The sequence below is a fragment of the Pygocentrus nattereri genome, chromosome 2 (genome assembly GCF_015220715.1).
Source record: "Pygocentrus nattereri isolate fPygNat1 chromosome 2, fPygNat1.pri, whole genome shotgun sequence".
In the NCBI taxonomy this organism is placed as follows: domain Eukaryota; kingdom Metazoa; phylum Chordata; class Actinopteri; order Characiformes; family Serrasalmidae; genus Pygocentrus; species Pygocentrus nattereri.
This window is the reverse complement of record NC_051212.1, coordinates 14,531,183-14,554,454: the sequence shown is the minus strand read 5'-3', so window position 1 is coordinate 14,554,454 and position 23,272 is coordinate 14,531,183. Positions and strand designations below refer to the sequence as shown.

At 39.0% G+C, this 23,272-nt stretch overlaps 2 protein-coding genes across 2 annotated transcripts in view; both read left to right on the top strand.

Annotated features, from left to right (window-relative positions):
* The window catches only part of LOC108415343 (carcinoembryonic antigen-related cell adhesion molecule 5-like), a 653,433-nt gene that overhangs the window by 539,363 nt on the left and 90,798 nt on the right, over positions 1–23,272 (top strand). The window lies entirely within an intron of this gene.
* Positions 16,273–18,776, top strand: LOC119266021. Its single transcript, XM_037547495.1, has 2 exons — positions 16,273–16,520; positions 16,693–18,776. Exons 1-2 carry the CDS (start codon positions 16,417–16,419, stop codon positions 17,249–17,251), a joined length of 663 nt encoding a protein of 220 aa, XP_037403392.1. The 5' UTR covers positions 16,273–16,416; the 3' UTR covers positions 17,252–18,776.

The window sequence follows — 23,272 nt, the reverse complement described above, 5'->3', positions numbered from 1 at the left end:
AAAGGAAACATAGGAGAGGCCTGCCCTGTTGTTTGATCTGTTGGACTTTGTTTATTGTGGTGGTTTTATAATTTCCTTTCCCTTTCTTTTGTTAGCTTAGTTAGTTATATTATATTTTTTATTTTTATTAAGCTCTTTTGTTTGTTATTTTGGGCCTTGGGCCTCCCTGAAGTTATGTTTCCTTTATTTTTTGTGTCCTTGCTTCAGTTGACTGCTGAAAATAACTTTGATGACAGGATGAAAGTGCAAAGCATCGAATAAATTGTCAAATCTGTATTTGATGTGTTTATTATTATTTATTTATTAGATTTTTTTTGCTCTGGTCTGGCGTCTGAGTGGGCAGTCTTGCTTCCACTTTGTGCGTCTTACCCCTAGGAGACGTAACACAACACTGATGCCTGATTTGTAGCCTCAAAATATTAATTTGTGTCCTTATAGTAAATTGTGAGTTTGATATATTAATGTGTGGCTATATAGTATTTTGTGGGCTCAATATATACATTTTTGGCCTTATAGTAATTTGTGGCCTCAAAATATTAATTTATGGTCTATAATATATTGATTTGTGGATGTCTGGTTCCTAGTACTACAATAGTGAACGATTCTGACTCTGTAAATTTCTCTACAGGTGCATTTCACACTGAACTACTCTGAATGATAATCACATCATTTCAGCCTCTCAGCCCAAGTTCACCAGTTTACTTCACCAATCTTGTGTTTTTACCTTTCTAAACGCATTGCGTGTTTAATATATATGAAGAACATGAAGGTGAAAAATGATTCCCAGCATCCTGTGCAAAAAACAAACCAGTACCAAGTTTGTATGTAGTATCTTAGTTGAAGGTGTTAAAGGCATTGAATCATATTTGGCCTAAAATGTGGACAGAAGTTTACAGGTCACTCACAGTGACCAGTTCTCATTAATCTATGCAAAAGGTCCCTTTAATCCAAAGTCTATACCAATAATGAAGCACCTCATAAGCACCTGTTAAATACTAAGTCATCATAGCATTGCAGTTCTGATGTAACTACCTGTTAATACTCAGTGCTACAGTTGCAAAGTATGTGCCAGAATGCAGATTAGATCATATTTACCCGTTCAGTATTAGGTATTTACTGTACTATAGAATAAAGTGCTTCTCTATCTGCTCTTGGATGTTTGAGATGTTCTCTTCTGTAGTGGCGTTAGAACTGAAAAAGGCATCTACATTTCAGGACTGCAAATGTATCTTATGCAGATTAGAGGTTTAGTCTGTTCAGATCAGGAGCAAAACACAGAACATGACGTACTGAAAGAAGAGCAGATGGTATCAGTTTTATCAGTGATAGAGAAAGTGACCGTGTTTCTTTGGATCCCATGTATCAATAAGAACAGAAGAACAGTGTCCCATAATGCTCTCACGCCCGAGAGCTGGTGGAGAATTAATGTAGTTCATCCGTAAAGTGGCAGGATGACTATAGAGGCATCCATGTTTACTGAGGTCTGCATATCTGATGGTTTACAGCCGTTGTCTTCATCACCTCTGCCATTGCTTTTGTTCTTGCCTTGATATTTGGAGCCCACCATAACATTAAAGGCTAGAAGGATGTAATTGGGGTCAGGTTTCAGATCAGCATTATAGAACATCCACAACAGAGAATGAATGAGATGCTTCTCCAAAATACGGCACTACTTAGGCATCATTTTTCAGGGTTCTTGCCAGCAGTGCAGACTACACTGTAGGATGAATGCTGTTTAATTTGACTTGAATGTGCTGCTTTTTTTTTTAAGTCATTGGAAATTAAAATTTAATTTGATGTAAATTACAATGTTTTTTTTTAATCCATGAAAAAGATTTTTAAGCAGGCATTGTTGTAGATTGGCATAAGATACAGACACAGATCATCTCCAAATAAAGACAGGAGCATTTAACTAAAAACAGCAAGCTGGTGTGGAACTTAAACACACAGAACAGCCAGTTAATGACCCCCATTTAACATCCATCTGCTTTAAACTTCATACTCAACCACAGCTTTTACAGACGGACCCCGATCAAAGCTGAATTCTCTCTCTGAACGTAGAGAAGAACAGAATGTCAGAGCTGTTTTGATTAAAAATGTTTATTTATGTAAATTCCAGGAATTGGTCAAAAATGAAAAATAATTTTAAAAAATTTGTTAATTCCAAGCATCACTCAAAAATTAATGAAATCGTTTTTACATCATAAAATATTGATCAAGTTAGTTATAAAACCAAACTAAACAAATAACTTGCATAAGAGAATTAATTGTTATGAAACTAAAATTGGATTAAAAAGTAAAAATAAAGCGAACAAATGGGTTAAAATAGAGTAAGAATAGCAATATTAAAACTTAGTACCACTGCATTTTGTATTTTTTACCAGTTAATGAATATTTTAAGCATTTGTGAAGCATAAGGATAATATGGTAATGGTTAGGCATAAGGATAATAAAAACAACAACAACAACAACAACAACAACAACAATAATAATAACAATAATGACTAAAACCATCAAATTAATCAAATAAACCAAAATATGACATTTTTAAAAATGCAGATTATAGAAAAATAAAAATATTACATAAAAAAGTTTAGCAATGTTAAAAGCTTTCACACAGTATGTATATAACCATGTTAGTTTACAGTGAGGTTATCACTATAATAATATTTATCATGGGTAAGAAATTAGACCTCATACTGTAGAAAATAACAAAATAAACTGTCATCATTCAAACAGCCAAAGATCATCTAACACACTAAGGCATGTTAATCTCACTGACTGTTCAAAAAACCTGAATTCACTGCTGAATATTCTTAAAGTTTGAAGTCGAATTTTCATAAATGAGTTACAGTCAACAAACGAGTAACTAAGACGTTTTTCCTGTAACACAATATTTACAGAAACGTCTGAAAGAAAATAGAACTTTAAAATGTTAAAATGAACATAAAATGTTTTGAAGGTCACGTCCTGCATCTTCTGTCTGCACCTTTAAATCTCCAATCAGGCGTCACTGTAAAAGACTAGTTTTGAATAGTGCAGTAAAACTGGCTTTACAACAGCATCACACTCTCTAATACACACATTTACCATTCTCACTCCGAGAGAACTCAGAGGACACATCTGGACAGCTGTGACTTTTTTCAGGGACTCCTTTTGGGCATTTAAGGCACACAAGCTTCCTTCATGGATCTGCAAGAGAAGAGCCTTTTATTGATTTTTGGTATTTCAGATTATGTAAAGTGTAGATTTCAAATAAGGTAATTACAAATGAGAAAGTGAACAGCTTGAGTCATTTAACAGAAACGGCACCATTTCAGAAACATCACTGATTCACAGCTATTTTCATTTCTGACTTTAGTGTTTAGTAGAGGTGGGTGAACTAAAAAATCATAGTACAATGTTTTACACTATCCAGAAAAAATGATACACTGTACACTCACCAAGTACTTTATTGGGGACATTTACCTTGTATCCACACTTTCTTGACCATCTCATCAGCTCTTCATACCACACAGGTGCACTTTCTAGTTCTACAGTTAGAGACATTAGACCATCTGTTTGTTTGCATTATCTATTATCCCAGCCGTACCCCATTAATCAGTGGTTAGGACCCCAACAGAACCACCACAGAGCAGGTATTTTAAGCAGTGGATCGTTCCCAGCACTGCAGTAACACTGACAAAGTGGTGGTGTGTTAGTGTGTGTTGTGCTGGTATGAGTAGATCAGATACAGCAGTGCTGCTGTCCACTCTATTAGTCTCTCCTGCATTGTTGGTTTTCTTTGTAGATGTAAAGTCAGAGACGACAGCTCATCTGCTGCTGCACAGCTTGTGTTGGACACCCTTTAGTCCTTCATCAGTGGTCACAAGAAGCTGTTGGCTGGATATTTTTGGTTGGTGGACTATTCTCAGTCCAGCAGTGACACTGAGGTGTTTACAAACTCCAGCAGCACTTCTGTGCCTGATCCACTCAGACCAGCGCAACACACACTGACACACCACCACCACGTCAGTGTCACTGCAGTGCTGAGAATGATCCACCACCTAAATAAGACCTGCTCTGTGGTGGTCCTGTGGCCATTGATGAACAGTGTAAAAGATAGTTAACAAAGTATCAGAGAAACAGATGGACTACAGTCTGTAACTGTAGAACTACAAAAGTGCACCTATATGACGAGTGGAGCTGGTAAAATAGACCATCAGTGTAGATATAAGGTACGTGTACCTAATAAAGTGCCCAGTGAGCATATATACAAAAATTATTTACTAGTTTTGCTGCTACTGATAATAAAAATAATATAATAGTAAAGTTCTATCCCATAATATTCACCCACATTAAAGCACACATCTGCTAATCTACAGTGCTGAGTCAGTGTTGCTCCATCTGTTACACATCACTGCTGAGACTGTTACTGAGCTCTGTTCTGATCAGAATCAGAATCAAGCTTTATTGGCCAGGTGTGCTGCACATACAAGGAACTTGGTTTTGGTTACAGGAGCTCACTGCACAGTATCAGACAGACATTCACATATAGGGAAAGAGATCAAATGAATATAAAATATAACAAAATAAAATAAAATAAAACCTGCATTCCTACCTCACGCACGCACACACACACACACACACACACAGTCATACCTGTAAACCTTCCATTGTGCAAAGTATGAGTCTAAAGTTAAAGTGCTGAGTGCAGCAGCAGGTAAAGCGTGTATAGTGGCAGAGAAAGGGATCAGTGAGGTGACAGTCAGATAGGTGGGGTAATATGGCAGGTGAGTAAGATGCTAGAACAAACACTGGTTTGAGTGGCAGTTCCAGAGGATGGAGTTGTCTAAGTGAAAGTAAGTTACACTTCCTCTACAGAGAAGAAATGTCTGCACACTTTAATACACAATTACTGTTTATCTGCTGAACTTATCATATCAGAAAAAGTAAAACCTGAAATGTGGCATTTGCCAAAGTTAGAGTACAATTTTAAAGTTATGTTGTTTTAACTAAGCAAATAAACAGAAATTGTGCACTAAAACTGTCATATTTAAGTTGTTTACTGTAGAGAATGTCTGTCTGCGTTTTTGGTTATTTTCACTTAGAAAATCAACAAAATGTAATATGATTAAGGTGATCAGACTCTTGCATATGACTGTATCCTTGTTCTGTTGCTGCTCTAGTCCTGCGTTTTCCTACAGGATTGATAACATTTCTACCCGTCTAACTAACCTTAAAACATATTTGGTGCAAAAGATTAATAACAATGTGTTCATTTAGAAAAAGAGACGTTTTAAATGGTTATTTAGCTTTCATGGTGATGAGCTTGAAGCTGAGCGGGAAACAGAGTAAAGTACTAGTTAATATCTGTTTAATATAAAAAAGAAAACACATTCCTTTTCTTACACTGAACTGAACATTTACAGGGAAAGGAATGCGTTTTCTTTTTTATATTAAACAGATATTAACTAGTACTTTGCTATGTTTCTTGCTCAGCTTCAAGCTCATCAACATTTTCAAGCTCATCAAACTATTTTCACTTCTGACTTCAGTGTTTAGTAAATTCGGTGTACCTAAACTTTTGATCAAGATTGCATATATTTGAGTTTTTTTGGACCGGCACCGTCACTTGTCATTTATGAAAGGGAAGTGTGATGACCTGTTTGAGCTCATCTTCCCTTTGTTACTCAGTTCTTCAGCTCTGAGTAGACAGTATCAGCTTCCTCCCTGCTCTTCCCTACAGAGAGCAATGACACTGGATTAGCATCAACCAGGAACAGGCTGAAAGCATTTAATCTGTTACAGCACAGACGGTCAGGAACTACAGCAGAATTCAGATTATACTGTGTTTAGATTAGTGCTGTCAAAGTTAGCACACAGGCTAATCTTGATAACTGAAAACTGGTCACTCTGTGGAATTCAGGTGATTTTCATGCTCAGGCTGATGTGAATGCAGAGAGAAAATAAAACTAATGTGAAAGTGATAAAAACTTTCTGATCAAGAATATTTACAGCTACAGTAAAATAGGTAACAATTAAACAATCAAATATGATCAATCACGTTTACTTTAATCACCTGTCAGCACTAATTTAGACATTTTCTTTTGATCTTACCCCCACGCAGCTTGTTCTTAGTTTTCTTTGGCTTCTTCTTCTCTTTCAGATCAATTTGAGCATAAGTCACATCACCAGGTTCAGGTCCAGAATCTAAAAGAAAACAAAACCTACTTTTTTTCTTCAGTCTCAGTCAGCTTTCACAATCCTTAAACAAACTCCTCAAAATACAGTCTTTAATCTGGCCTCCTGTGTCTGTACTGTGTTATACTGTGTGCTCTTGTTCTGGTATTTGTCTCCTTTGGGGAACTCCTGAAGGGCCGTTCCATCACTGTATTTGCTGAAGTGGGTTTTTTAGATGACCGCTGGAGAGGTGAGGGACTGAGTCAAAGCTGTTTTAATGCTGCAGCAATAAAATTCTAAATATTTTAAAACTACAGTTTAATTTGCTGCATGCAAACTGACTTTAATTTAGCAAACTGTTCTATTTGTTGCACATGACGTCTAATATAACTGCACTGTATTCTGCCTCTTGCTGCAATAACCAAACAAAAGTGTTTTGTTGTTTTTTTGTAATCTGAAACTTAAACGGAGCAGTTATTATGGTAAATCACTCAAAAAAGAGTTTGCATTACAAAGTTGTTTACCTTAGCTAACTCTAGCCTGTCTAGCTAAGGGTCAAGCTCTTTCCTTCCGGAAAATTCTGCTTCTCCACCTCCTCCACTCCTGTAAGTAGCCACTTGTGTAATTATGGTGCTACACACTAGTTGTGAGGTGAAGTTGGTGAGAACATGTTGTAGAAAGTAAAGAAACTAAAGGTCAGACTGCAGCACTTAAACAATCACATCCTGCAGTACTGAACTGCCACAGTCTAGTGTAACCATAGAGGTGGAGGATACAGAGAAAATATAAGATCACGATACTTGAAGAAATTTTCATCATACACAATATGTAAGATTTTATATTTTTCTGACATTTTAAATGTTGGAACAGGCAAAAAGAGCCAGTAGTGCCACATATGAAAAATCTCATTAAAGTATACAAATGATTATTTAACATACTGTGTAGCACCAATCCTATTAAACAGGAAACTTTGTAATGAAACACGCAGGTCAGTCTTCTAGAAGTGCTGACGACATCCACGACATGCTCAGGAAAGCAAACTGACATTTTTACTTAATTTATGACAAAAACAATAAATGTTGACATTCTCAGCTCTACTTAACCATTCAGTCATAGACTAGTCACCAACGAGTCACTAACTACAGTCCTTACAGTGATATTGTGGCAAATAAAATGTATATAATGACCACAAATGTAGTTTATCAGCCAGGGCTTGTTTGATGTAATGTGTGGTAGGTAATTCTTACCTTTGCTGTCCTGTTTAAGGCTTTTCATTGCAATCTGGGAATACGTCACCTCATCTGATGGTGTCGCTGCATTAATTAGTATAGAAATCAGTTTAGACACTGAAGCCAATTTAAGTAGAAAACAGATTTTGTTAAAGCAGAAATGCAGTTATTTACAGAGCCCTGCTGATGATCCTGTATAAATAAAAATAATGTGTGGCCACGCCTTATTAACGTGTGGGAACGACATCCTAATGCGTGGCCATTACTTATTAAGGTGTGGGAATGAGATGATTAAGTCAGGGGAAAGAGATTGTGTCTTACTAAGTTGTGGCCACGCATTAGAGTCTCGTTCCCAGGCTTTACTAAGTCATGGCCATGACTTAGTAATGCGTAGGAACTAGATAATTAAGTCATGGCCATGCATTATTTTTATACAGGATGTCACCAGCGGGGCTCCACAGTTATTACCTTTTCCTCTGGATTTCTTTTTCTTGGTTTTAACTTGAGCATAAGTTAGATCTCCGGAGCTGCCAGCAGAATCATCTAGAACAGTCAGAGTCACTGTTTAGAGACGCTGCTGTGTTTTACATGGTCAGAGTTCACTTTTAAGCATAGAAAATAAAATGAATGTTATCCACGTTCACCATATCAACACTGTTATAAATGTGAGGACTGCCCATTAAAGGTACAGTTCACTGGAATAAAATCTAAATTCCCCCCTTATCCTATTCATAGTTCAACAAGTTTGATGTCAAAGAGGAGTCTGTGTCTGAAGCAGTTGAGCTTTAGAGGTAGTTTAAAAGAAGGACCACCCAAAAGATTTTGAGTAACATAGACTTCCATTAGTTTGTAGTAACATGGTCCTAAAAGCGCAGGTGCAAACCTCAAGAAGCCAATCCTTTTAGTGAAAACACATAAGCCAAAAAAAAAAAAAAAAATTATATATATATAAACAAAAATCACTTTCTGATCAAGCTTATTTGTAACTATAACAAAATGGGAGGAAATTGACCAATCATGACAAAAATGATCAATTAAAATAATTTACCACCTGACATCACTGATTTAGATATTTTCTCTTGATCTTACCCTCAAGCAGCTTGTCCTGAGTTTTCTTTGGCTTCTTCTTGTCTTTCATATCAATTTCAGCATAAGTCACATCACCAGGTTCAGGTCCAGAATCTAAAATAAAAACAATATCTACTTTTTTCTCCAGCCTCATTCTGCTTTCCCAGTCCTTAAACTGACTACTCAAAATATAGTCTTTAATCTGGCCTCCTGTTTCTACACCGTGTTAAACACGCTCTTAAACACGGTCCTGGTGTTCGCCATTTCTCCTTGGGGGAATTCCTGTAGGGGTGTTCCATCACTGTATTTGCTCAAGTGAGGTTTTTAGATGAATGCTTGGAAAAGCGAGGGATTGAGTCAAAGCTGTTTTTATGATGCAGCAATATTTTAAAACTACAACATTTAATTTGCTACATGCAGAAAAAAAGGTTTATGTAATAAACACTGTAAAACTGACCCATCTGCAGCTGTGTGGATCCTGGACTCTGACTCTGGTCTGGTGTCTGATTGGTGTTCTGCTGATCTCCTGTAGAAGACAGAGATTCTACATCTTCAGCTTTAGTGGTTCAGTGATAAAATTTAAAAACATCCGCTTTTCACTTTTGGCAGTTTTTGAAACATGAACATTAAAGACGCACAAGTTACTTCACTTTCCTCTTAATATCATCAGCAGCTACTGCAATGCACAGAAATTATTAGTTTACACAAAGTGAACAGACAAAGTAGTTTTCAAACCTTTCTTCTTCTTGTAGCACCAAAACAGACCCAGTATGATGAGGATCAGGACTAAACTCAGTACCACTGACACGGCTAATATTACAGTTTTAGAATCAGAACCTAAAGACAGAAAAACACACAAGTTTGTATTTAAAGAGTTTGTTTACTGTAGCGCTGCAGAAAGAATCAAATAATCTGAAATGGTTTTCTCACCTCTGACTGAGATCCAGCTCTGTGGAGACTCTCCTTTCTCTGGGTGTTTACAGTGGTAGAGACCTTCATCTGACTTTGAGACAGTACGGATGGTCATCTCTCCTGTAGTCTGAGTCTGGAGGAGTGATCCATCTTTATAGAGCTCAGCTGTGAGGTTTGAGGGCTTTGGGTCACGATATAAACAGCGCAGAGTCAGAGGATCTCCCTCAGTCACAGGATGGACAGGACTGTCCAGAATCACAGAACCATCTGCAGGACAGAGTAAGACAACACTGAAGAAAGAATTTGTAGAGAATACAGGAACTATAACTCAGAGATCTCTGTACTGACAGATCTAAAGATGTAAATGTGGGATTGATACAAATTCTTTATGTATTTTCAGTAGAAAAAGGTTTTCAGTAGTTTAGTCCTGGAGTAACTTCCTCTTTTACTGGTACTACTCTGTCATTTTACTTCCATCTGGATGGCCTTTAAACTGAAAAAAGTTGCTTAAAGGTTGCTTTAAATTTACTTGATTCAAATGTGAACATCCACATTATTATAATACATTACATCAATATATTTAATATGTATAAGTACTTAGGCTGATATAATGTATTTCATTTGTGTGAAAACAATGTCCAACTCATCAATGGCCTCATTCAATATTCAAGTTTGGTTTATATTCATATGTATTTAGAATAGAGGGCATTCAAAAATCCAATTAAACTCATTCACTAGAGCAGCATGCTTCTACGTATTGAAGTATAAGTGTAAATAGAAGTGCACAGGGGGCAACAGGGGAAGGAGATACTGCACACACAAGAGGGGTATTGCACATACTAGACAAATACACCAGACAACAAGTAACAATAAATAAAAAAGTGTCACCAAACATCCAGATGACTGTCAGAGAAGAATGAGATAGAGGGCAGTAGCTGCACTGACATTACACTGTGTAGTTAAGTGTAGTACTATGTAGAGAAATACAGGAGATCAATGTAAGAGATCAAAAGAGGGGAAATACAAACAGTAAACTATTGAACACTACAGTGTAAAGCTGCAATATATACACACTTTCCCAGAACAGTTATATTTATGAGATACATCTTATAGAATTTTCTAGATAAACCGTGATACAAAATGTTCCTGTGCTGTGGGAAAAGGTGCAAGATGCAATATATTCAATATAAATATAAATAGGGAGTACAGGGCCAATCAGTGTTAGCTGACGGGTGATGCACACTGTGCTGCTTTGAAAGTTCTTGCCAGAGGGAAGTCAGAATAAATAACATCAGCTGGGAGAGACGCATCCAAGATGAGAGACTGAGCCCTCGCTCAGCCTGGGAATGCATGAATGTCCTGACGTTGTGTGAGATCAACGCCTGTGGTTTTGGAAAAAGTTCTGACAGTTCTTTGATCATTTTAGTCCTCTATTTAGTCTCCTAGTGTGCGTATCCATATTAAACACTTCCTGAATTGGGAAACAGTGGATACTCAATCATTTGTTGATCCTGGGTGGTAGAACTTTCTACACTAGCAGCACGTTGGCAGGAGGAGAAAGAAAATCCAGGAAATCAGTGAAGTGAGATCCCACAGGCTGATTAAAGGGTCGATTACAATGGCAGCTGATAAAACATTGTGTATAGTCCGGGGTCGTGCACTTCAATCAGATTTGGTGTTCTGGGTGCGTCTGCCTGTTACTAAGTGACAGCAGCGTCATAACTGTCAGTAAGTTGTGCTAAATATTGTTTCGATATGTAGAGGCAGAAAGTTCTGTGATTTTCATTAACTAGCAAGTGTGGTGCTACCAGAAATAAACTAAACTACACTGTTATCTGTTTATTTATGGTCACACTAAGTTTGATCATACAGTTCTGGGTACTCAGTGACTACAGTCATTACTGAAGGACCGCCTTCCTTTTGATCTAACTGGTCAGCACAGAAAATACACCTGTGACACAGACTAGCTGGCTGCTTTGAGTTTGAGCACCTGGAGTGCTCTGTACAAAAGACAGCCGTACTTAACACAGACAGCAGAGCATCAAAACAGAGTGCACAGTGGTTTTACCTCAATCTGAAAAAAATGAGTCCAGTGTAATCCCCCCAAGGCTGCCGTACGCTGGACACGCCAGGAGACAGTAACCACAGACAGTGACACCACTCAGCATCTTTCTATTACTGTACCATATTAAACCCAGACCACCAATCCACAGTAAGTGGCTTGAACTTTACAATGGGAAAGATGTGGCTGTAAAGTCTTTAAGATAAACAGACAAATGAGTTGATTTGTTGAACCTTTTAGCTGGAAAACAGCAAGTGTGTGAAACTTTATTTAACTGATTCCAAACCTAAACGATGTTGAAAGTTTTACTCTAACAAATCTATATGAGCTGCGCTTTGCTACATCTGCTCCCCAGGCAGTGCTGAGCTTCTGGTAGAGTGTGCTGTAGTCTTTAACCAGCTTTAGTGGTCTTTCTCTGCTTCCTTCATTGGACTAAAAAGATAAACTCTGACCAAAACAAAAGATGCTGGCTCTTCACTGCCCTCTAGTGGAGAAGAGAGTTCAGATCTCTCATGGTGCTTATAAAACATGAATAATGATGAAGAAATGCTTGTTTGCATATTGAAAATCTTTATTTACTATTTGACTTTTAAGCCTATTGAATATTTATAATACTCCATTAACTATCGGTTTTCTTTGACAATATGACCACATGTGACACAAACATTGAGGTTTGTACAAAAGTGATGCTGATGAAATAATACAGACTCACTGGTCACTGTGATGTTGACAGGATTGCTGCTCTCTCCAGATTCAGACTCACACCAGTACACTCCAGTGTGGGATGTGCTGAGGGAGCTGATGTTGCATGTAGATCCTGTAACTGATCCCAGGTCTGATGAACAATTTGACACCTTCTCACTGTGTGTGTATCGTCTCACTCTCCATCCAGTAGAGTCACTCTGACCCTCACAGCTCAGTGAGAGAGAGTCAGCACTAAAGTGTTGAGCTCTACTGGGACTGACTGTCAGAGAGTCTGAACGGGTCGTACCTGTAAAATACAGACTCTAGCATCAATATATACACAAAACAAACTGCCAAAAATACATAAATAAATAAACTACTAGCACAAATGCATCAAATGTCTCTGCAGTAACCAAATCTCATATTTCTGTGTACTTTAATGTAACAAGTCATAACTTTATTACAAGGTAATTTTGGACAATTTCTATTGGTTCATTCATCTAACTAACATGTTTAACACACAGTAAATGATTCATTCAGCCTTATGAGTCCATTAAACAGCAAATTATCCTCACAGTTTCCAGGTAAATGAGTCCTAATGGAACTTAAAGGGCTAGAGAGACACAACAAACTAACAGGCTAACAAATTCAGTCTTTCAGTTCAGTTCTTTACAGGGATCTTCTCATCCCTACAGCACAGTCTGATCATTTCATTCCTGCAGTGTTTCAGCCTCACACATAATGCACAGTGACTCCAGTGGGTGGAGCATAATGACATTAATAACCTCAGTTATGATACTTTGTTTGGTTGATTTTCTAAGTGAAAATAAGTGAACACATCCTCTACAGAGGACACATAAATATGGCATGTCCCCTGAAATCTTAGTGCACCGATTCTATTTATCTGCTGAATTTAAACTGTTAGAGGAAATAAAATTAAATAACAAAATATAAAATTTGCCTTCTTTCTTTTGCACAAGCCCCGTTTTCTCTGCTTTAAATGTGCAGAACTTTGTTCTCTGTAGAGGATCTTAACTTATTGTTAACTTTCATCATCAAAGCATAATTCGCATTTGAGTGTACCCCTCCCCCACAGCACCCCCCCACGACCCTGACGGAGAAGCGACTTAGGAAATGGATGGATGGATGGATGGATGGATGGATGGATGGATGGATGTACCCCCCCCCTCTCTCTCTCTTTACTGATGTACAGAACTGTGAAAACCTTTTTTGAAAATTTGACTGTATCTCTCTCTCGCTCTCTCGCTCTCTCTCGCTCTCTCTCGCTCTCTCTCTACTGATGTACAGAATTGTGCAAACCTTAGGCCCCTGAATTATAAAATATATTTGAAATGCTATTTAATTGGGCAGTAAGCATTTATTTACTTAGAAAAGCCTCATAACAAAAACCAATAATGTTAATACAATAAGAAGTAATTTTATGTCTGATTGTGTTTTTATTTAACCATTTCCAAACTTCTCCAAACAAACCTACGCGATGGCTGGAGGACGTAAGGCAAACCGTTGTGTATAATGCACCAAATACTTTTTTTAAAACAAAGATTTCTTGTAATGAATTAATGTTTATTTGTATTTATTCTAATGTCGCTGTTTTATAAGCAAAAACACAGCTACTGCCCAAATGAATGTAATGTTTTAAATAGGTTGCTTTAGGTGGATAAAACTTTGGGACAGTATTAAATAAAGAGGGTAAGGCAGGTGTAAACCTCACAACACACGGGTAACAGAGTTTCAGAGATGAGCCAAAATAAAAAGATACGGTTTCTTTCTGAGCAATTTTTTTTCCAATTATCTAACTTATCTAATTATCTAGTTATTTAAATTGTTCTTGTTTGGTTTTTTGCAAACAGCTGAAACTTATTTTTTTCTAACAAACCTAATTTGTAAAGGGGCTGAATAATAATAATCATTTTGATTGTGATTGTACATGCAGGCTGTTCATATTTCATATTTACCACTATATCACTGTCAACATTACATTAAAACATGTGTAGCTTCACTGGTGGTTTAGGACAGAACATTAAACTGTTGTAACTCTGACCGCTGGTTCCCGTCACCACCACTGTAAAGACATAATAAGTGATTAAGTTTTTCTCTAATGCATCATTCCACATCAAAACATTCTGACTCTGTTCACATCTGAATGACTAAATTACGCCAGAATCAGAATAATATAAAAATATATAGTATAATTCTCCTTTTAGGCAGCGAGTCAGTCAAACCAAAACTAGCCATGTGACACTTTATACATTCCTGTTCACACAGCAGGCTTGATCTGAAGTTCCCACACAGCCTTAATAAAACTTTTAAATGTTAAAGGTGAACTGATCATGAAGCTCTGTATATTAAACCTCTGCTGTCTGCATCCAGGTTATAGTCCATGTTTAGCACCAGATCAGTAGCAGAAAGTTTTCTACTCACCGGTGACGTTTATCCAGAGAGCATCACTGTAGTGAGTGTAGTAGACTGGGGTTCCTCTCCCAGCTCTGCACCAGTACTGTCCTCCATCAGAGACACTGACTGAGCTGATGGTGTAGGAGTGTGTTTCAGGCTTGGTCTCATTCTCAGGGCTCTGTGTGTGTTTGGACCAGTAAAACCTCCATCCAGCAGACTGATCCAGCTTACAGTACAGAACCACTGGATTTCCTATCGGTGCGGCTCCTTTATGGCTTGATGTGAGTTCAGGTTTAGGTTTTTCTGCTGTTGGAGATGAAGCACACAGTTCAGACTAAACTCCCACCCTAAACACTCAATTTATCTACCAAACAAATCAGTTTGTTGTCACAAATCCACTTTTCCCAGAGTTCAGTTAAAGATTGAAACCCCATGCTAAAGTAACACACAGAAAGCTTTAAGAACAGAAAAATGTCCAAACCTCTGACAGAAGCCACTAAACACACCTTACATATAAAAATACAGACAGCCCTGAAGGGGAAGACGACAAAAAAGAGAGTTGCTGAAGTTTCATCCACAGTTTGTTCTACTTCTGAGGTGCACTAGACAGGTAAGGTATGATAAAGAACTGGCTAACACGTTTAACCAGCAGCAGCAGCTGTTTTTTTCCCTCACCCATCAGGAATCAAGGGAAATAGTTTTCACCAGGTCTCTGAAAGGTGAGGGGAAAAACAGCCACGCCCTGCTGATCAAAGCTGGTCTATAGTGCTAATTGTAGCCACAGTTGTAGCTCACAGTGATTTCTTTCACTTAGTCCTCAAAAGAGAAAGAGGAAAAAACGCGGCTCCCCTGCTGGCCAGAGATAACATAGCATGCTAAGTGTTAGCTAATATTTTATTATACTGTTCTGAGTTTTTAGGTTTTTGAGATTGTAGAAAAACATTTGGCTGTTTTTGGTTTGTGTGATGGACCTGCGACCTGTCCAGGGCGTATCCTGCCTTCCACCCGATGACCGCAGGTAAAGGCTCCAGATACCAGGGTGTTTGGCAGGTGGTCAGTCGTTCAGGATGAAGATTCAATATGAAGTTTAAAATATTCAGATGCACCTCTGAGGCTTGTTGACCTGTTTCATCGACTCGTCTTCAACTCCTCATGTACTGTCGCTCTTCACAACCACACATGCTGCGTTTTAGCGATGCACAAAGTGGTCACACTAGAGATGCAGGCAGAAATAAATAGTCCTATACTCTCTCAGAGCGGTACGACACTGTCACTGGGGCAGGACCCTTTTTCTCACTGTGGTGGGACCCTCAGGGGTACATCTCAGGAGCTTAGTCAGGGAACATAACTGAACCATAATCCACTGAAATGATATTTTCTAAGTTGTCCTGACTCCACACTCCCCGCCTCGCCTGCAGGCTTTTTATTTCAGTGTTCTGTTTTAAAACATCGGTTTATAAAAAGGTCCAAATGAGGTTTTCTGAGGTTTGTCTCCCCTTGATAAATCCAGTCTTATCCGTACTTATTAGTGAGGAGATAACAGACTCCAGTCTAATGGATCGCGCTTTACTGATTATGTTTTATCTCAGAATTAATGAAATTGGCTGATAATTAGAGCAGTCAGTAGCATGTTTATGTGGTTTTAGAATCAGTGTAATGAGGGCTGTATTGATGTGTTGGGGTGTAACTGCTTTCTGATAAATCTCAGAAATTGGAGGTGAGGAGGGAGTCACGTGACGCAGTCTGAGAAATGGCCGCTTAGGGGGAGACCTCCGTGCACCATTGCAACTTCTGCTCAGAATTTCGACATTACGGCTCTCAGATTACATTTATCTCCTCTCTGAGTGAGTCAAGCAGCTATTCGACCTACAGTTGCTGGATAAAATGGCATCTAAACGCGTCAGTCCACCTAAAACCAGGCAACGTGATAACGCTAAAGATGGCGCGGGCGACCGAGAAGAGATTGCTAGCATACACGAGCTTCTCAAGCAAATGTCTGCCGAACAAAGTCGCAGCCTGGAGGAAATCAGGAAAACAACATCATCGATAGAGGGCAAACTCACAGAGGTCCCTACCCGACTTGGGAGTGCAGAGAGCAGACTGGACTCACTTGAGGAGTCCATCTGCAACTCGCGCTGAGATGTCCAGTCTCCAGCAAAGGATAGTGGAGCTGCAGGAAAGATCCCGCCGCAACAATCTGCGATTTCAGGGTTTTCCAGAGCATTGCGAAGGGAGAGGCCCAGCAGAATTCCTGTGGGATGTGATTCCTGAGATGCTCGGCTTGGAGTTCCCGTCTGGGCTCGTGGTGGAGCGATGTCACCGCTTGGCAGCCGCTCGTATGGGGAGCAACAGGCCGGAGAGAATTCCCATCGCCCGGTTCCTTAACTGGGAGGACAAGGAGTCAGTAACCAACGCGGCGAGGGAAAAGGGTGAAATCCGCTGGAATGGCAACCTCATCCGGATCTTCCAGGACTATTCAAAGGAAACGGTGTCTTTGCGGCAAAGTGTTGAGAATGCAAGAGGCCGCAGGAAAGCTTTCAAACTGAAATACCCGGCGGTTCTCTGTATCGCTACGGGGGGCGGAGGAGAGCGGCGTTTTGAGAGTGCTCGCACCGCGCTGAGCTTCATTTCAGCCCTACAGCCGGTGGCCGAGCCCCCACCTGATGGCGCGTTGTACCGCGGGAGTCCTGGACTTGATGTAGGCCAGATTGGCCGTTAAACATGGCTTAGCAACAGAGAACTTGAAGGTAATGTAAATATTGTTACGGACAGGTTTTATGTGCGTTACTGCTTAAGAGCGCCGCTCTTAACTACCCACTTCATAGTTTATACATAGTTTACGTGAATTTTGGTCTCTTGTAAATGTAAACCGCTTTTCTAGATACTTTGCGCATGTGCAGAAGTGAGTTACTGATTGAACGGTTGTTATGGATCCCGCTCTGTTGGTTGTCTGGACAATATTAATCACTAAGCTCCTTTGCTCGCTTACATTAATAATGTCCTTGTCGATGCTCTCAGGTTACAATGAGACCCACGTCCTGTCACGTCGTTTAGGGAGCCGTTTAGTCGAGTTACAGAGACTGTTTAAAGTTCGCTGTTGTGATGGTGACCCTGCCCTTCTCGCTGCCACAGGCTTGCAGATCACGGACCTAGTTGGTGTTTTTTCGGGGCGCCAGGAGAGTGGAAGCCCATTTGTTTTATTTACATCATCTTGTTTTGTTTTTTCAGTTTGGTTGGTTGTTTTTCTGTTTTTACCCAGTCATTTCTACTCCTTTTATTAGTGCCAGTGTATCTATTCATTCAAAGGATAAATACGATCTTGGGGATTTGGTCATTTTACATACTGAGCTAAATTTGGAAGATGATGGACAGGTGGTCACCATACTGCTGTAATGTCAAATTTAATGTCAGCTAAATTAGGAAATACACAGAGTTTGAGCAGAACCACATGGAACGTGAAAGGGTTAAATCACAATATTACAAGATGAAAAGTAATGTCTTTCTTGAAATCAAGAAATTATGATGTGGTCTTTTTGCAAGAAACACATCTCACAGACAAGGAGTGTAAGAGGCTTTGTAGAGACTGGGTGGGCAATGTTCACCCCGGGGGGGTGGCAATTCTCATCAATAAACATTTACAATTTCAATGTAAAAAAGAATTTAAAGATAGAAAGGGTAGAATTTTAATTGTTCAGGCAGAAATCCAGGGATAAACATTAATATTAGCAAATATCTAAGCACCTAATTTGGATGAGCCATTTTTTTGGAGATCTAGAGTGCAGTATAAATAGAATGGGTAATCACCCAGTCATTCTAGGGGGGATTTCAATCAGGTCTTGGACGTAGTGCTCGATCGGAGTAGACCATCCACTTCCCAACCCCGGAGATCAAAGCAGGTTCTTGAAAATCTATGCGAAGCTTTAGGTTTGGTGGATATATGGTGCACTTTGAGTCCTACATTAAGGGATTACACATTTTTTTCCTCCCCACATCAAACCTTTTCAAGAATTGATTTCTTCCTCATATCCAAAACATTTAATGCCCGCAATTTTATCTTGTAAAATTGGGAATATAATAATCTCAGATCATGCCTGCGTGACACTTTATATGCAACCATTCACCCAAACAATAAAATCTCATCGGTGGAGGCTAAACTGAAGTCTGCTGATGGATGAAGCATTTAGAACAGCACTTAATGCTGAGATTAAGATGTATTCAGAAACTAACCTGCCTACGGCATCAACTGTGGCTGTGGCTTGGGAAGCACTTAAGGCCTTTTTGAGGGGACACATAATCCAACACTGCTTACAAAAAAAAGAATAGAACTGCAAGACAGTTGGAATTAGAGCAGAGAATCAGTGTCGCAGAAGATAAATTCAAAATAGACTTGTCCAATGAGTCCCTACTCAAACTGGCACAACTAAAATATGAGTTTAATACTCTTCTCTCACAAAAAGTGGAATTCTCTCTTTTCAGAGCCAGGCAGAGGTATTTTGAGGAAGGAGATAAGGCTGGCAGACTACTTGCCAGCTACATAAAAAAAAACAGGAATCTTTAAGCACAATTTCCAGTATAAGAGATCTAGGTGGGGAATTAAAAACCTCTACAAAAGAGATTAATGAATCATTTTATAATTTCTATAAAAACCTTTACAGTACAGAGTTGGCGGTGGATGACGGTGAGATTGAATCCTTTCTTGACAAACTTAGTTTACCAGTATTCTCAACAGACCAGAAAGAGGAGCTTGACAAACCCGTATTTGAGGAGGAAATTGTAGATGCGATCACACTTTTAACCACCGTCAAATCACCTGGCCCAGACGGGTTTACAGTAGAATTTTACAAAATGTATTGTAAGGAATTAACCCCGTACTTACTGAATATGTATGAAGAATCTTTTGCAAATGGTTCTCTTCCGCCAACTCTGTCTGAAGCATTGATCTCTCTCATCCTCAAGAAGGGTAAAGACCCCCATAACTGTCAGAGCTATCGACCAATTTCTCTTATTAACTGTGATGCAAAAATTCTAGATAAGGTCTTAGCAAAGAGCTTAGATAAAGTAGTGGAGACACTGGTACATCCTGACCAGGTTGGCTTTATCCATCAGCGCAACTCTACAGATAATATCAGAAGGTTCATTGACATCATGTGGCATGTTCAGAATGACCAGGAACCTATAGCTGCTCTGTCATTAGACGCCGAGAAGGCATTTGACCGGGTAGAGTGGCGCTATCTTTTGCTGACCCTGAAAGCTTTTGGATTTGGAGATGTCTTCATAAAGTGGATTCATATCTTGTACACAGGGCCCAAAGCCGCTGTTGTTACAAACGGGCTTATTTCACCATATTTTAGGCTACAAAGAGGAGTGCGCCAAATCGCCTTTATCCCCCCTTGTATTTTCTTTGGCATTAGAGCCTCTTGCGGTAGCTGTAAGACTGAATCCAGACTTCCCTGGTGTTCAGATAGGCCAAAAGACCCATAAAATAATGCTGTACGCAGATGACATCTTAACATTTATTTCTAACCCCGAAAGATCGGTGAATTCTCTCTTAACAACTATTGATTCATTTTCCAAACTATCAGGGTATAAAATAAATTGGTCTAAATGTGAAGCCCTCCCCCTGACATCTTATTGCCCTAAAACAGCATTCTGTTCACGATTTCTATGGCCTCAGAAAGGAATAACATATCTCGGTGTCTTGTTCCCCCCAAATTTGTCTGATCTGAGTAGGGTTAACGTAGAACCTCTTCTGGATCATTTTAAAGCGGAAATAGACAGGTGGTCCCCACTCTATCTCTCGTTGTGGGGAAAGGCCAATGTCCTTAAAATGAATGTTGCCCCAAAATTTAACTACATTATTCAGGCTCTACCAATCTCCATTCCTTTGAAATATTTTCATCATTTTGAGAAGCTTTGCAATGTTTTTCTTTGGAATGGTAAACGGCCTCGTATACGCCTGAGTAAATTACAAAAACCAGTGGATCAGGGAGGGCTGGGCATACCTAATCTCCTGCTCTACCACTATGCTTTTTGCTTGAGACACTTGGTGCGATGGTCACTTCCCCCTGAAAGAGCTCCACCTTGGTTCGATATAGAGAGCCATGTATGCCACCCCCTTCCTGTTATTAGTTGTCCTTCTGTTGTGAAGTCAGATCACCCAGTCATTTCACATCTTCAGTGGGTATGGTGCAAAGTCTCAAAGCTGGTTGGATTCAGTCCATTTTTGAACAACCTTTCCAGCATATGGTCAAATCCTAAATTATGTATTGGCAAGTCTCCGTTTCTGTGGAAGGTTTGGGTACTGCAGGGCATTCATATGGTGGAGGACCTACATGTAGGGGATTCTCTTAAATCCTTTGAGCGTCTCCAGCATGAATATGGACTTCCCCTTAACCAGAGTTGGCGGTATCTCCAAATTTGCAGTCTTTGCTTACACGTGTTTGGGGCTGGTACACAACCCCCACAGGCAAAGGATCAAAAACATTTCTTTAATTTGCTCGGCCTTGGTCATGAAGCATCTAGGTATTACTATATTCTGCTACAGAAGTCCATCAAACACTCTTCGCTAAAACCAGCATGGGAAAAAGATTTAAATGTTACATTCACTGATAATGATTGGTTAAATATTCTAAGGAAATCAAAGAAAATGTCCAGAGAACTTAGAACTAGGCTTGTACAGTTTCAAATTATTAATCGCTTTTATTGGACACCCAGTAAGTTATTCAGAGCAAACTTGAAAGACTGCCCTATTTGCTGGAGGTGTTCTTTGGAAGGTACACTAATTCACTGTCTGTGGGATTGTTCGGTAATTCAGGACTTTTGGCTGCAGCTACACAGAACCATCGAAATGATAATCGGGGTACAGTATCCCTGTCTACCCAGCCTATATGTTTTGGGGGATCCAGGCCCTTTGATTTCCGTGACTGTTTATTACTGTGATTGGATCCAGACAGCTCTTATGGTAGGCAGGAGGCTACTATTGAGACACTGGAAGTCGTCTCAGGCTCCCACCTTAAGTGAATGGTACGAGTTATTAAATAGTGGCCTCCTATGAAAGACTCTCTTTCAGGTTGATAGGGACACCTAATCAGTATTTTAAGAAGTGGCAGAAATTCCTCGGTCATATTGGTTCAGACTCAGCAAACCCCACCTCATAGCGCACACCTGTCCAAATGATCCAATCACATCTGTTAAAGTAGTAGCACTACATATATACCCTCCTTTTATTTATTTGTTGGTTTGTTTTATTATTTATTATTATTATTACTATTTTTTCTTTTTGTTTTGGAAATAAACAATGTTGTACATCTTTGATATTGTAATTATAATAATAACATACTGTAACTTTCTTTTCCCTGCTCCTGACTTTGTGATATTTACTACTGTTTATTCTGAGGCTTTGTAAATTGTGTTAATTATAAAATGTTCAATAAAATACTGATCATATATAAGATAAGTGACCGAAAACGTTTATAAAATTCAGCTGGGAATCCATCTGGTCCATGTGATTTCTGATTTGGCATTTGATAGAGAGCTTTAAAGGGGTTTGTCTAATGATTCTGCCTGTTTTTTCATTAGTTTAGGAAGAGACACTCCTTAAAAAACGGTCCTCATTAATTTGAATAAAACTCTCCATTCCTGTTTCAAAATATCTTTCAAATTCTTCATCTGTAAGTAGCTATTACCATTATTGTCCCCCCTGGCCCATAACCCAGATTTCTCTTTTCAGCTGAATAGCTCTGGACTCTCAGTTTGGTTTGACAGAGAGACTAAAAACATTTCCCACATGTTTTCTGGAAGTTTGTTCAAATCGTTCATACAACTGCAAGAAGAGTACGAGTTACCTAGGTCAGACTTTTAAAACATCTCCAGGTTTGTCACCTGATCATCTCAACTATTAAGGATGGGAGATTCAGAAAGGAATTAACCGACCTTGAAGAGTTGCTAGTTAAGAACAGCCAGGCTAGAGGGGTGATTTCACCAATTTATGGCATTTTGCTAAAACATGTTAAACCATCATCAGACAGTCTGAGAGGAGGCTGGGAGAGGGACTTAGGCCAACCAATCACAGAAGAGGACTGGTGCAATATTTGTAAAGACTTGTTTCCCAAATGTTCCTCATCTGGTGTTCATGAGCTTAATGTTAAATTCATGAATGAGATATATTTCACACCTGTTTGCTTACAGAAGATGTTTCCAGATAGATCTAATTTGTGTTTTAAATGTAAAACTGAAAGAGGAACATTTTTTCATGCGTTCTGGCAGTGTAAAAGAATTGGCACTTTCTGGGACAGAGTACATATTAGGGTAGAAGAAATCTTCCAAACACCATTTCAGAAGAGTCTCCTGCCCTGTAGCTTTTGGGAACAGGAGTGGAACGTATTTTTGATACTGATAGTAAATTTTTGTTTCTAATGTTTTCATTTCTGGCAAAAAAATGTATCCTAACTCGGTGGGCCAGCCCCTCTCCACCATCTGTTGAGCAATGGCTTTCCCAGGCTGCAGCTCTGCTTCCTCTGGAGAAACTGACCTATGATCTACGTCACCAAACGGATAAATTCTGGAATCTCTGGACCCCACTGTGGACTTATGTAGGAAATTTAAAATACTTTTTTAAAATCCTGTGTATGTTGGCCTGATGTGTGAGATTTAAATGTATGATTGTTAATACTGTACAGGGTGCAACAAATAAATAAATAAATAAATAAGCTTCCCAAATGAGTTTCCTTTACTATATTAC